This window comes from Microtus oregoni, unplaced genomic scaffold (assembly GCF_018167655.1).
Source record: "Microtus oregoni isolate MIOR12 unplaced genomic scaffold, Mior012 000015F_ref0000493, whole genome shotgun sequence".
Classification (NCBI taxonomy): domain Eukaryota; kingdom Metazoa; phylum Chordata; class Mammalia; order Rodentia; family Cricetidae; genus Microtus; species Microtus oregoni.
The window spans coordinates 2,937,330-2,952,424 of NW_024543074.1; the positions used below are offsets into that span (position 1 = coordinate 2,937,330).

Sequence of the window (15,095 nt, forward strand, 5' to 3'; positions counted from 1 at the left end):
GGTGGAAGGTTACGAGGCATGATCCATCACAGAACCGTGGAGACGCGAAGGACCCTAACTTAGTCAAGCTTTCCCTTAGAGGCTGGACCTCAGTCCTACCCTAGAAGAGTATCCGATGGTCCCTCCCTTTAAAGGGATAAACTGTGGCTCTCTCCATCTTCTCTGAACCTCCTCCGCCCAGATCAACACTTGAACATGAAGCCTTCCACGGAGGTGGGCTGCCAGGGCCTCCGGAGTAGAGCCGAACTAGCGCCAGCCTGGAACGACTAGTCCGCTAGCCCCCGCCCCCAGCCCTGGAGGACCGTGGGTGGACGCTCTGGCAGCACGCCTCTCTCTCGCTGGTCCGGGAGGAGGTGGGCGGAGCCAGCGCCGCCCGGGCTGGGGAAGCGGAGGGTGGGGACACTCTGGCCCGGCTCTCGGTGGTGCGGGAGCAGCGGCCGCTCTGGTCGGCGGACGTGCTGCTGAGCAGTCCCGGAAGCGAAGCAGCGATGGCGGAGAGTCCGACTGAGGAGGCGGCGACGGCGACGGCTGGCGCCGGGGCGGCAGGCCCAGGGGCGAGCGGTGTTGCCGGTGTGGTCGGCGTTAGCGGGAGCGGCGGCGGCTTCGGGCCGCCTTTCCTGCCGGATGTGTGGGCGGCGGCGGCGGCGGCGGGCGGGGCCGGGGGGCCGGGGAGCGGCCTGGCTCCGCTGCCAGGACTCCCGCCCTCGGCCGCTGCCCACGGGGCTGCGCTGCTTAGCCATTGGGACCCCACGCTCAGCTCGGACTGGGACGGCGAGCGAACCGCGCCTCAGTGTCTACTTCGGATCAAGCGGTGAGCCGGGGTTTTTCCTCCCTCAGCCGGGAGCTCCGGGACTCGACCTTCCCCGCCCCCCCTTCCCCATCGGGGCTCACTCCCGCCTCATGTCTTCCAGGCCCAAACCCTGCGGTCGTTCGCTGACGGGGCTTTAGTGTCCCTCCCTCCCTCCCTCTCTCTCCTCAGCACTCAGCCCTACACGCCCAAACCATCCACGGTGCCCTCGGGCATACCCCGCCCCTTGGCGACCTCCGGCGAGCCTTGCGGCTCGGTTCTGGATGCCCTTTCCCTACCCCCTCCCATTCGCCCGAAACCCGACCCTTTTGCTCCTCGGTAACGTTGGGTCCCACCCTTCGCGCCTCCTCTCTTCCTTACCCCACCAGCCTACCTAGAGGCTGCCCTCAGGCCCCACCCATAGGTCCCCCCTCATCTCTTCTGGAGCCCCGCTTGGGACATACTCTGCCTGCATTCCTTGTTGCAGACTCAAGCCAGCCTTCTTATTCTTTTTTTTTTTTAACCTTACCTTTCCTCAAATCCCCACCATATGGTCCTTTCCTCAGGTCTAGATGGCCTTCCTGACTTTCCAGGTCTTCTCTTGAACTCCTTTTTCGGTCTCCCGAAAGCTGCCCCACTCTCACACCTGTTCCGGAAACTCAGAGTTTCTCCCCTCTGCTAGTATCACTTTGGATTGTATTAGCCTATTCAAAAACTTTTTCCCTGTATTTCCCCCCTGGATTATCTGTCTGATTTACTTTTTGTGAAGCAGATACACTCTGTTCAAATGTAGGAAACAAAAGGCCTGGCCTTTCCGTGCTTGTTTCTTGGGTGACTGATCTTAGATCGTATCGCTTCATAGATGAATGTGTTTTTGCAAAAGTGCTTACTTAGTGTAATACCTATTGCATGGGAAAGGGTAGCCCTGTTGAACAGCTTCCTGATGACCAGACTTGACTCTCTTCATGCCCTTCATAGGCATTATCCTGAACATTCCAAGTCCCTTCAGGTGTTTGCCCACCCACATATTTTTCAAGTTTCTAGTAAATAAACTACACCGTGCATTTAAAGGACCTGGCCCAGTGCCTGATACAGAACAGCAACTTCACAGAGATTTCCACCTCTAACTTCAACACAGAGTTCGACCCCATGGCAGTTTGATGCCCCAGTCCTGATACACCTTTGAGTTTGGCACAAACATGTTTTTGGTCTGCTATCCTACCATGTCTCCTGACTTCCTCATAATTGACTTTTCCTTGAGCCAGTTCTCAGCTGATCCATTCTAGTTGATTAGATAATGACCTAGAAATTTATTTATCCTGGTTACTAAATGTCATCTTCTAGATAGGAAATTGGCATTTCAGAGGGTTCCCTTCTCCCCACCATGAAGAACTCTATCCTGTTAGTTTCCTGGAAACACAGACCATGGTGGACTTACTCCTGCAGTCTTCATGCAGTCTCCTTACCAGCAGAGGCCCACCATGTGGCTTTTGGAACAAGTTTAGGAGTAGACTTGATGCCTTCCCAATTACTTTTTTTTTTTTAAGTCTCTGTGCTTGGTTGTAGTGCCTGGGAATCTAGGAAGTGGATGGGAAGTAAATGAGCTTCCATGTAGGAAGAATTGAGAGGGATGTGGCTTTTCCAGGATGACATCTGTTTCTGATCCCATTGGGATGTTGGCTTATTTTTTTCTTTTCAGTGCCCCCCACCTCGAGGGAAACAATGCCCCTTTGATAATAATTTGCTCTCTGCCCGCCTGACGAGTATTCAGATGAGGTTTCTCAGCCAACAAGACAGTACAAACATTTGTGGTACCAAGCACCAATTTCTCGAAACCCCTGGGCTCACTGAAGTGATAATAGCTGTCCTGGGTTTTTCCCTTTTCTCTCCTCATTCCTCCAACTTCTCTTGATGTTATACAGGGATATCATGTCCATTTATAAGGAGCCTCCTCCAGGAATGTTCGTTGTACCTGATACTGTTGACATGACTAAGGTATGTAACTTGATGGGGTGGGGGCAGGGGAATTATTGGAAAATTAGACTCATAAAGTTGAAAGAGCCTAAAACATTATTTAGCTTTCCTCTTGTAATAGCAATGAAATCAAAACCCCAAGAAAGTAAGTGGCTTGCCCAAAGTTGCACAGTGAGAAGTGGAGCAGAATCTTGAGTGGGTCTGTTGTTAGGGTACACACAGGTATTGTTAGGCTTGGAAAATCCTCAGATTGACAAGATGTGCCTCTTGTTCCAGGCCACTCTTTCCCTCTCAAATGCTCCACCCTAGGTGATAAATTATGGTCACCCTATCCATTGTACCCCAAGCTCTTGTTCCATCTTAGCATCTTGATTTTTACTATGGTACTGCAAGTCAGGTGCAGGGAAAGCTGGGGATGTGGTCATCTTGGTTTGTGATAAAGGATTCTTCTCTAGATACTAGATTTAGAGTATCTCCCTCCCCCAGAGACCTGTCCTCTCTTATCCTCTACACAGAATGATCTACATAATGATCATATTTCTCTGGCATATGTACCTAGGCTTCTCTGTCATTGAATGTTCTCAGGAGTGAATTTGGACATATGCTGTTTTTGGGAAGAAATCAGATTTCCTAAATCTAGTGTTTTAAGCAGTAACTAATGAGTTCAGATTTCCTAAAGTAAAAACTCAGCTTTTGTATTCTAATATACTTTTTTATTTTAAATAGACTTTTTTTAAAATTGATTCCCCCACCTCCTTTTTTTTTTGTTTTTTGTTTTCACATGGTTAGAAATGTTTTTTCCTGGGACATGGTGTCTCCAGTCAAATGCTAGAGTAATATGCCAATACTTGAGGCCTTAGACTTGATGCCAGTTGACTTTACTATTTCCAGAGTTTGCAGACTAAAATATAGCCTACTGTGTTGCCAGGACAAGGTAGGATTATAGATTGAGGCATGGGAATGCAAGGTCCTTTCCCCTTTGGCTGTTATTCTGAGCATACTTAAGTTGTTAGAAGCCTTTGAAAAAGAGGTAGAATTGAGCCAACTGAGGTTTGCTTCTCTTCTTGAAGGGAGATTATGTCCAATAATTACAACTTGTGGAGGAAGAGAACTTAATGTTATGTTTTAAGGATTGGTGATAAATATATATATATATATATATATATATATTTATAGCTGTGTTGGGGAGTTTTGGGGGATGGTTTGTTTTCTTTTAATGTACTCCTGAGTTTGCTCATTTTTCTTTGTATCTCTGACATGGAAGTGGTAGTTTAGATCCTCTGGAGGCAAGAAGCAGACACCTATGCATCCATTGTAGTCGTCATTTCTGCACTGTTATTGGTGCTGGTGCTGTAACCTCCAATCCTTTTCTTCCATTCATCTTACTTCCCCTTCCTATCATACAAACATAGAGTAGAATTGTGTCATAAGCATGGTTAACCTTTGCAAATCCAAACATCTTAGTAAAAATATGTATTACTTCCTTAAACATAAGAAAATGCTATTTTACATGTTTAGGTTCCATTTGTTGTCCATACACCAATCAGCGAGGTCTGATGGGGGAAAAACAAAAACAAAACCCCAACCTTTAAGGTAATATGGACAAGGGTCATTTTTCACCTTGGGATTTAACTTTTGAATATAACTCCAAGTGTGAGGTATGATGCTGTCCCACTATAGTGAGATTCACTTAATTTGAAGACCCACTTATGGGAGTGAGCCCCCAGGCAGTTCATTCTGTGTGGTGAGGACGTGGAATATGAACACCAGGCAATGCATGTTCCTGGTGTGGGTAGCAGGTGGAAGCCAGGAGGGGCTGTGGTGGGGCATCACATCACAATTTTGAGATTTTGAGATGGGGTTTTATTTTACAGATTCATGCATTGATCACAGGCCCATTTGACACTCCTTATGAAGGGGGTTTCTTCCTGTTCGTCTTTCGGTGTCCACCCGACTACCCCATCCACCCACCTCGGGTCAAACTGATGACAACGGGCAATAACACAGTGAGGTTTAACCCCAACTTCTACCGCAATGGGAAAGTCTGCTTGAGTATTCTAGGGTAAGAGGAGACTTCTAAGTGGCCAAGTTGTTATTAGCAAATAATCACTTTAGAGCAGCCATCATCCACTGGGGTACCTCAACTGAACCCACAGCATAAAAGTGGTCAACTCTTTAGTTCTCAGGATGGTTCCTGACTGGTGTCATTCTAGATGGAAAGGAGTAAAATCAAATTATTATATATAAGGAATGTCTTATGAAGTGGTCTACAAGTGTGGTCCCTGAGCTGCCACAGCAGTATCTGCAGACTTGAAAGTCCCATTCTATGAGATGTACCAGACATTTGGAGCATGCCAGTGGTCTGCTTTTGAGGCTGTGCGGGTGATTATGCTGTACACTCCTTTGAGAACTAATCCCTTAGAACATTAGGGTCTCACTTTTTTCCATAAGGCTCGAGAATGACTCTAGGACTGTTGTATTCATGTAGGGGGTGTCTGATTGGAGTCTCTGAATGGGTGCCTTTGGAGGCGGTGGTGCTAATAATGTTTATGATAAAATAATAATTGAATTTAAAAAATCCGAGTTTGGATTATAGCAGTTATGAAACAGGTATCAAGTATACTCCCTGGGTGCTACTGGGATGTTGCTTTGTGGAATTTTTACTCATTTTGTGTCAGCTGCTTTTGTGAGTTTAAAATTCAGAATGAAGAATGTCTTGTAGCATGTTTTAGATTGTTCTTTTGTGATCCAGAGTTCCTTGAGATGGAGAATAAATACGGATTGGATGTTAAGAAAGTCACCTAAACTGGTGATCCTGTTTGTTTCTTCCATCTAGCACATTTTTAGGTTTGTGTGAGAAAGGCAGCTACAACATACTAGAGATATGGTTCGTATTTTTCTAGAATTCTCAAATCTAAGGCTATGATATACTATACTCTATACTGTTGATAGATGACAGTTGGGAGTCCCTTTGAAGGAGAGTGCCCATAATAAGTCTTTCATCTTATTAGGCTACACAAGTGTCTCTGCTGGTGGAATTGGGTGTATGTGTGTGTCCCTTGGTAATATGACAGCTGAGTCTTGGGGTTGGTGTGAAATTTGTTCCTGAAAGCGTCAGTGAGCTAACATGAAGCCATTTTGGATACTTACGAGCCATAGAAAGAGCGGGCAAAGAGTGGTGGTGGAAGAAGTTTGTTGCATGGAAAAGACCCATCCAGAAATAGAAAACTTAACAGTTAAGAATCATGGAGTAGAAAAATTCTTAATATTTTTAGTTGGCTACATTAGCTTTATTGGCTTACTTCCTTCTCTTCATACCTAGAAAGAATCATTGAGCTGACTGGCTGCTGAAAGAAATGAAATGAGAGCTGACCATGTTGACTTGAATTCCTGTCCATGTGAAGTGGGAAGTAGAAGGCAAAGTTGCTAGGGAACTCCTGGGAGAGAGCAACCTGTGAAGTTACTGTTCCACACCCCTGACTCAGGCCTTCCTCGAGTGTAGAAGAGAAAGGGCAGTGCTCAGTTAAATAAGCTAGTCTTGGCTCAGGTTGTGTTCCGCTTCTCTCTCTCATGGCATCTTGTTTATTAATTGATCTAAAATAAATATCTACAATGCATGGAAGGGCTGATCTCTGTTAAGGCCAAGGCCAGTATGGTCTATGTGCCAAGTTCTAGAACAGTTAGAGCATTAGTGAGACCCTACCTCCAAAGAAAAAAAAAAAAAAACCACTGATGTCCAACTGACCCACTTCTTTAATGTCTGATGTGGATGTGGTTTATTTAGGAGTGGTGTATTGCATACCTGTAATCCCTGGAATTGAGGCAGAGACGGGAGAGTTGCTTTTAAGTTGGAGAATAGCCAGGGCTATTCCAAGACCCAGTCTAAAAAAAAGATTGTGTGGGGTATTTTCCCTGGTATTCAACTTGTTCTCCACATTGTGAAAATGTACCTACCACCTTCCTTTCTATGTTAGCAGAGTTGTGTATCTTCAGAGATTTATCCTGCTTGGCTTGTTGTAGAGCAGAGTCCCTGACCATGAACTTCATTGTGTAGCCTTATAGACAACAGCTTTAGCCACCTTTGTGCCTCTGATTAGCTGTTTTTCCTCCACCAACTCTGTCACCACCAATAAATAAATAAACATTTTGAAGTCGCAGGTTAACATTTAGACAACCTTTAGAGTTATTTTTATTAACTTGGATCCTTGTTTTGGTAGGGTAATCTTTCTTGGCTACTGTTTCTCTTCTAGCTCAAAGAAAGTCTTTTCAGAGTTGTCTTGCTTGCTCTCTGTTTTCTTCTGTTCTCAGTTGATAGAAGGATATAGGCCTTTGACTGTTCTGGTAAATGAGAGTAAGACAGAAACTGGGAATTTCCCAAGTGTTAATAGTGAAAGAGAAACTTCCGGTGAGTCACTAATGATGGTGATGCTGCTACTGTCAGGGTTCCCTGGCTGTTCTCTGCATCACCCTCTTCCTGTCCCTCTGCTGTATTTGCAGTACATGGACTGGCCCTGCCTGGAGCCCAGCCCAGAGCATCTCTTCTGTGCTCATCTCCATCCAGTCCCTGATGACTGAAAATCCCTACCACAACGAGCCAGGCTTTGAACAGGTAAGGACTCTTACTCTATGTGCTGAGGCCTGCAATATCAGAGGCTATAGGTGCTCTGAGCTGCCTCTTGAAAGTCTTTCTCTTTTTATACTAGGATAGCCCCACATAACGCCAGTGTAGGAAAGAAAGGGAACTGACATGGATGGTGTTTATTTGTGAGAATTACAGTAACAGCTGGGCATGGTAAAGCATGCCTTTGATCCCAGTACGAGGGTTGCAGAAGCAGGTAGATTTCTGAAGTGAAAGTAAGCAAGGTCTATGTAGCGATTTCTAGGCCAGGTAAGATTGAATAGTGACACCCTGACTAAAAAAAAAAAAAAAGAAGCCCAGCGTGGTGGTGCACGCCTTTAATCAAGTGTGTGTTATGTGGTGTACATGCATGCACATATGTACATGGCATGGAAGCCAAAAGAGGGTCACCTGAAGCTGAAGTTGCTAGAGATTGTGAGTTGCTAGATGCGATTGCTGGAATCCAGACTCTGGCCCTCTGGAAGAGCAGCACGTGCTCTTAACTAGCCTCATAGACTAGGTTTCCTTGCTCCAGTCTTTCCCAGTACTGAGACTCACAAATCACAGACCTGTGTCTTTCTCTAGCTGTCTGTTATTTTGGAGATAGAAAGTGTACTCTATTATTTGTATAGTTAAAGGTGCTAGTCTTGGGTCAGGTGATGGTGGTGCATGCCTTTGATCCCTGTACTCAGGAGGCACAGGCAGGTGAATCTCTGATTTCAAGGCCAGCCTGGTCTACCGAACAAGTTCCAGGACAGCCAGGAATGTTACACAGAGAAACCCCGTCTTAATAAACAAAAAGTGGGAGGGGGGCTAGTCATTAGTAAAGGCAAGAATATCCTAATTAGCATTGCCAAAAAAAAAGTCATAGGAAATGCACATTTACCAAAGGTAATGCTGTGCTATTCCTATATATGTGTATTGTTTAATGTTTATGCTAACTATGAGGTAAATATTGTCCTAATTTTCAAGTAGGTGATAAAGGATTTTATTTTGTTTGTTTTTCAGATGATTTCATTTAGTCCTTATTATGTGTGTGTATTATGCACATGCATGTTTGGGGTAGAACCCTATGGCCAAGTGCTGTATAACTTATTTACATATGTCTAGCCCCCAATTTTTGCCTTTTTTTTTTTTTTCTTTTTCTTTTTCTGAAACAAGGTTTCTCTTGGGTAGCTTTGAAGCCTGTCCTGGAACTAGTTCTTGTAGACCAGGCTGGCCTCGAACTCACAGAGATCCGCCAGCCTCTGCTTCTTGAATGCTGGGATTAAAATTGCACCACCTGGTGGATCTGTGTGCCTTTGCCTCCCAAGTGCTGGGATTAAAGGCGTGCACCACCACCACCCGGCAATTTTTGACTTCTTTTTTTGTTTGAAAAGTTAAAAGGTTCTTTCTTTGATAACTTACAGTAGATAGTGATGGTGGGGTGGAGCCCTACAGACATGAAAAGGAATTAACCAGAAGCCTTCAGTATTGTTCTCCATTTCATCCTTACTTAATAGGTCTTTTATTGAGGTAATCTAATGGATCTGGTTTACTGGTTACAGTCATTTGACCTATAATAGAATGGCTGTTTTTATAGAGAGAGGCCAAGGATCCGAGGTTTAGTTGTTTGTTTTGGACCTACAAAGGATAAGGTGTTCTTGGACCATGTGTGTTTATTTGGGTCATGTACCCTGTACTAATCCCGAGTATCTTTGTACTAACTTTTCTCTGACTAAATGGGTACTATGGTATTTTTCAAATTATAGGAAAGGCATCCAGGAGACAGCAAAAACTATAATGAATGTATCCGGCATGAGACCATCAGAGTTGCAGTCTGTGACATGATGGAGGGAAAGTGCCCCTGCCCTGAACCCTTACGGTATGTGCCACTAAGTGTCCATCCATTTTAGAGAGTCATTTTGTACCTGTGAGGACCTTTGCATCAGAGTCCATTGTTAGTAGAAAGAGGGAGGATTTATTAATGTATTCATCCATTTATTTATTTATTTATTTGTTTATTTATTTTGGTGGCGGGGGGGTGTTCAAGACAGGGTTTCTCTGGGTTTTTCTGTGAGTTCGAGACCTGCCTGGTCTACGGGAGCTAGTTCCAGGACAGGCTCCAAAGCTACAAAGAAACCCTGTCTCAAAAAATCAAAAAAAAAAAATAGTATGGGCCAGGCAATGGTGGCGTATGCCTTTAATCCCAGTACTTGGGAGGCAGAGGCAGGCAAATCTCAGTGACCTCTGTGAGTTCAAGGCCAGCTGGGTCTACAGCTACAGAGAAACCTTGTCTCAAAAAACAAAAACAAAAAGAGAGAGAGAGAGAGAGAGAGAGAGAGAGAGAGAGAGTGAGTGAGTGTGGAGTATGATGGGGAAGGTAGTGCATATCTTCAGAAAGCCTCTGATTTGATGAAGGGGTGGAGAGAGCCCAATGAGAGTAAACGCCATTAAAACCAATTTCAATGCCAGGATGGTGCATCCCTGTAATCCCAGCACTTGGGAGGCAGAGGCTGACAGATCTCTGTGAGTTCGAGGCCAGTGTGGTCTTCAGAGTGAGGAGTGAGTTCCAGGACAGTCAAGGCTACACTGAGAAATCTTTCTCAAAAAAAAAAAAAAAAAAAACCAAAGCAATTTTTTCTGAGTGCTAAAACTAGGTGAACTTACAACAAAGTCAGTTCAAACTTCCTAAGAGGGAGGAAGGGTGTATGTATGTATGTAATGAGAGACAGAGAGAGAGAGATATGTGTGCGTGTGCAAGAACTCTTGGATACCAGAAGTCAGATCCCCTGGAACTAAAGTTGCTATGTGTGTGCTGGGACATGAACCCAGATCCTCTGGAAGAACATCAGTGCTCTTTTTTTTTTTTTTAAATTTTAATTATGTACATGTATGTTTTTTTTGCCCATGGATAAGCACATGTGAGTGTGGTGTCCAGGCTAGAAGAGGGTGTCAGATACACTTGAGTAGAGTTCAAGCAATATGAGCCACCTGACATGGGTGCTGGGAAACCAACTCGGCTCTTCTGCAAGAGTAGTCTCTTAACTGCAGAGACATGTGCAATTTGGCATTAAGATTAGGAAGTGACTGGGCAGTGGTGGCACATATCTTTAATCCGAGCACTCAGGAGGCAGAGGCAGGTACATCTTTGTGAGTTCGAGACAGTTCCAGGATAGTCGGGAATACTCAGAGAAACCCTGTTTCAAAAGGAAAAACAAAAACAAAAAACCCTAATATTAAGAAGTGACTGGGACTTGTGCCTCATGTTTCTGACTTGTCTGTTCAATTCCCAGGGGAGTAATGGAGAAATCCTTCCTGGAGTATTATGACTTCTATGAGGTGGCCTGCAAAGATCGCCTGCATCTTCAAGGCCAGACCATGCAGGTAATATAGTATTTTCTTGCTAATTCTCAAAGCCCCACACAGAATCTGAAGAATCCTCCAGGTTCCATCCGCATCTCATAAAATGTTACAGCCAAAGAATCCTTTGTCATTTGAGGAGCTGAAGCCAGCAAAAAAGACTGCTTTGCTTAAGAAAGTGTGTGGAGATGATTTCTAGACATGGCATAGTCATCTCAGTCAAGTTGGAACAATCTGTTCTGGAACATACATTACAACCTTTCTTTAGTCCTTTCAGCTCTTCCAAGAACATACAGACTGCTGAGAACCTCAAATATTATAGAGAATCACTGTTGGAATTCTGACCCTGACCCTAAGGGCTCATGGGGAACACTGTTGTAGGGTAGCCTTAGGTGTGTAGTGTCATGTTGATTCCTATTCTAAAGGTGGTAATAAGTTCTCTGCTTGTACTGGGGAAATGTGTGCTGGCTTCATATAAGAATAGGCTCTGGGGGCCGGGCGGTGGTGGCGCATGCCTTTAATCCCAGCACTCGGGAGGCAGAGGCAGGCGGATCTCTGAGTTCGAGGCCAGCCTGGTCTACAAGAGCTAGTTCCAGGACAGGAACCAAAAGCTACGGAGAAACCCTGTCTCGAAAAATCAAAAAAAAAAAAAAAAAAAAAAAAGAATAGGCTCTGGGGCTGGAGAGATGGCTTAGAGGTTAAGATTGTTCTTCCAGAGGCCCTGAGCTCAATTCCCAGCAACCACATGGTGGCTCACAACCATCTATAATGAGATCTAGTGCCCTCTTCTGGTGTGAAGGGAGAAAACTGTATACATAATAAAGAAATCTTAAAAAGTAGGAGACATTAGAGGAAGCCTGCCCAAGTCTGTTCTCCATGAAGAGATTTTGTCGCTGGTACCTTTTAGCAATTACCAATGTTGAGATTGTGAAGAAGTGTTCAGTGAGGTATGGGTGAGAGAAGCAGTTTCTGGGGAGATGGCATGGGGGAAATGTTGCCAAGGATGAAGGAACATTTGAAGAACTGATAGTCCCAGAGTAAAGCTAAAATCCTGCCTTGAAGACTATAACCCTCATGAGTGAAAAAGGTGGACCATTGATACAGTGACCATTACTGGTACCCACTGATAGCTGCTCCTAAGACTAATGTTCAGTTGAGGTTGTAGTTGGTTGAGAATTTAGTTCATTGGTAATACACTTGCATAGAATGTACGGGACTTAGAGAATGAATCTTTATAACCACAAAAGATAAACATGGAAGAAGTTTTTGTTTTGTTTTTTTGTAAAGAATTTTTTATGATGGATTTAACTTTATTTTATGTGCAATGGTGTAAAGGTGTCAGATTACAATCACTTATAAGCACTGACTATCCCTCCAGAGGACTAGTAATTCCAATTCTAGGGGATTGGAACCCATCTTCTGAACTCCATGGGTACTGCACATATGTGCTCTACAGACACAGACATGCAGACATTCAGGCTATGCACTCTTACACATAAAATAAAAATAAATAAGATCTCAAAACAAATTTATTTATTTATTTTTTTTCCAAAACAAATTTAAAAAGAAAACACAGACCCACCTTCCAGTCTTCCTTGATACCTCATAGAATTTCCCCCATATCCTCTATTGGCTTACTTTTAAAAAGAGTGCAGAGGGGGCTGGAGAGATGGCTCAGAGGTTAAGAGTACTGCCTGCTCTTCCAAAGGTCCTGAGTTCAATTCCCAGCAACCACATGGTGGCTCACAACCATCTGTAATGATATCTGGTGCCCTCTTCTGGCCTGCAGGCATACACACAGACAGAATATTGTATACATAATAAATAAATAAATATTTAAAAAAAAAAGAGTGCAGACATGTTTTAGTGTGAGCCCAAGCTAGACCTGTTTGGGGCAGTAATACACTTTCCTGTGCTGCACTGTGCATCCTCTGCCCCTGTGCAATAGACTTGAATCTTGCATCCCCTTGTCTTTTCCTCCACAGGACCCTTTTGGAGAGAAACGGGGCCACTTTGACTACCAGTCCCTCTTGATGCGTCTGGGACTGATTCGGCAGAAAGTGCTGGAGAGGCTCCATAATGAGAATGCTGAAATGGACTCTGATAGCAGCTCATCTGGGACAGAGACAGACCTTCATGGGAGCCTGAGGGTCTAGACCCTGCTCCCCTGCCCCTCCCCCAACTCGAAAGTCCCAGCAGAGCCCCTCCCCTCACCCCAGGGATGGAGAGGCACTGTGCATCTCCCTTCAAAAGTGTCGGCTTCCCGGCATCCCGCAAGATGGCAAGAAGCAAGCAAACTCAATTCCAGGGTGTGGGAGTGGGGCTGTTCCCAATCTGACCTCCTTGGTGCTGGAGCACCTGGGGCTATAGTCAATCCTGGATCAGGGCCAGGGCACTTTTGCAAGAGGACCTAGAGTGGTGGCCTCTGGCAAAGCTAAACAACCAACACACCTCTCTGCAGGGCCAGCTAATTAGGGATAGGAGAAGACAGAAAATGAGAACCCAAGAGGGAGCATGCCCAAGTGGTTTATAGGGATAGCTGGGAGTTTGGGTGGGGTCCTGTCTGTGACACTTAAGCAGTCTGGTTGGTTATCTGTTTGTCTTCAGTCTTAAAGCAGGGCTTCCCAACACCCTTTTCCTCCCTTCTCCCATTATTTTCCATGGTCTAGCATAACTTTGTTTTTCCTAATTTATAGTCACTGTTCTAGACAGACCAAAGAGAAGAACAGTGGTGGGGTCTGGGCTGCTGATCAGTAAGCTTTACCTAGCACCTGAGCACCTTTCTCCCTCGCACCATTTCCTCAGCATTTTAGGTTACAGGTGGAAGGTAAGTCCCACTGGGACGGAGCCCAGGTTGCTGTTAAGCCTGCACAGGTGTCAGAGGAAGCTGCTTACTGTGTTCCCACAATCACTGATTTGAAAGGTTCCCAGCACAGGCAGCTGCAGCATGTATGGGATTTGAGCCACTACATAAAATAGTCTCTTACAGATTTTCCTGAATACTAGTCAAGGAGGGTGGTTTTCTTGGGGTAGAACACGGGGAGACTTGATACTAGACCCTATTTTGTTCAGCTGTTCTTTTGTATTTTCATCCCAGTCTGTAGTTCTGTCCTCCTTTCAGACCTCCCCCCCCCCATCCCCTGGGGCTTTGTGAGCATGGAGAGCCAACGGCAAGGGGGTTGTGGTGGGGACTGGAGACTCCTCCTTTTATCTCTCCCCTGTTACTGGCTCTGCTCCTTTTTTGAATTTAGCTACAGTGATCCTTCAGCTGGTTGAGTCAGAAAAACATGTTTTCAGTGGCTTGGGATCAGGAATCCATCCTTCCCAGTTTGATACAGTTCACACTTTTCAGGTTTGCTGTTCTGACTCCTAGTAGGTAGTTAGTGATCCATGTGGTACAGGCCTCCTGCACTATCCAGCCCCGAGGAATGCAGAGAACTACCTGCCCTGCCCGCTGCTATAAAGGTCTCTGCCTTGTGGATCATGGGACTCCCTAGAAGATACACGGAGAAGATAGGGCACAAAGAGGGACCTCTTGGGAGGGCAGAAAGAAAACTGGACAGGGACAGTTCACTTGGGGAGCAGAAGTTTGTTTAGGCTACCTGGAGGCTGGGTCTGATGTGGAGACTTGAAAAGAGACCCTGCTTCCAATTTCCCTCTTCCATTCCCAGAGCTAGTCCAGGGCCGAGAAGAATGACTTTGGTCTGTGGGTCCAGTGTTGTCTGTCATCCATTTAAGTGTTCCCACTTTCAAGTGACAATCTTCTCCTTGGCCCTGCCATGGGGCAGAGCATGTCTGGCATAGCAGCCTGACTTTTATGCCCTAATCTTAAGTTGAGGAAATATATGCACAGGAGTCAAAGAAATGTCTTTATATCTGACTGTACATAAATGAAGTTTTCTTTTTTCCTTTTTGGTGCAATAAAGTTTGTTTTGGCAGAAGGAGGAAGCACCTATGGGTGTGGGAGGGTTTGTGTAAAAACGTGAAATCAGTGTTTACTTAAGCTGGGCTAAGAATTGCAGGCGGGACGCCTGTTTCTACATGCTGAGGACTGGGGTTTCTGTGGGAAGTAGTTGTGTCTAGTTTGAGATTTGGAAGAGGAGAGTCTCCATGTGCTGTGTCCAGTGGATTCAAAAGTAGCTTTCAAGACTGACGTGAGCATGTCCTGTGAGGACAGTTTGAGGTAGAGATGGGCCCACACTATGGCAGCCAAAAGATGTCTCAGTGTTGAATCCATTGTATTTCAGTGTCTAGGTGGTGATCAAGCACTTTATAAATACTAGGCTATAAATTTGAGCCTCCATTGCCACCTCATTCACTTGCTTTCTGAGGTAAGCTTTTCCTCTTGGTTGATCATCAGTGTAGGAAATGCCC

The 15,095-nt window shown here is 45.1% G+C and overlaps 1 protein-coding gene across 1 annotated transcript; it reads left to right on the forward strand.

Moving 5' to 3' along the window:
• Positions 1–386: 386 nt before the first annotated feature.
• On the forward strand, positions 387–14,662 carry Ube2z (ubiquitin conjugating enzyme E2 Z). Its single transcript, XM_041664193.1, has 7 exons — positions 387–811; positions 2,710–2,782; positions 4,636–4,823; positions 7,259–7,370; positions 9,131–9,243; positions 10,655–10,745; positions 12,707–14,662. Exons 1-7 carry the CDS (start codon positions 489–491, stop codon positions 12,875–12,877), a joined length of 1,071 nt encoding a protein of 356 aa, XP_041520127.1. The 5' UTR covers positions 387–488; the 3' UTR covers positions 12,878–14,662.
• Positions 14,663–15,095: the final 433 nt, after the last annotated feature.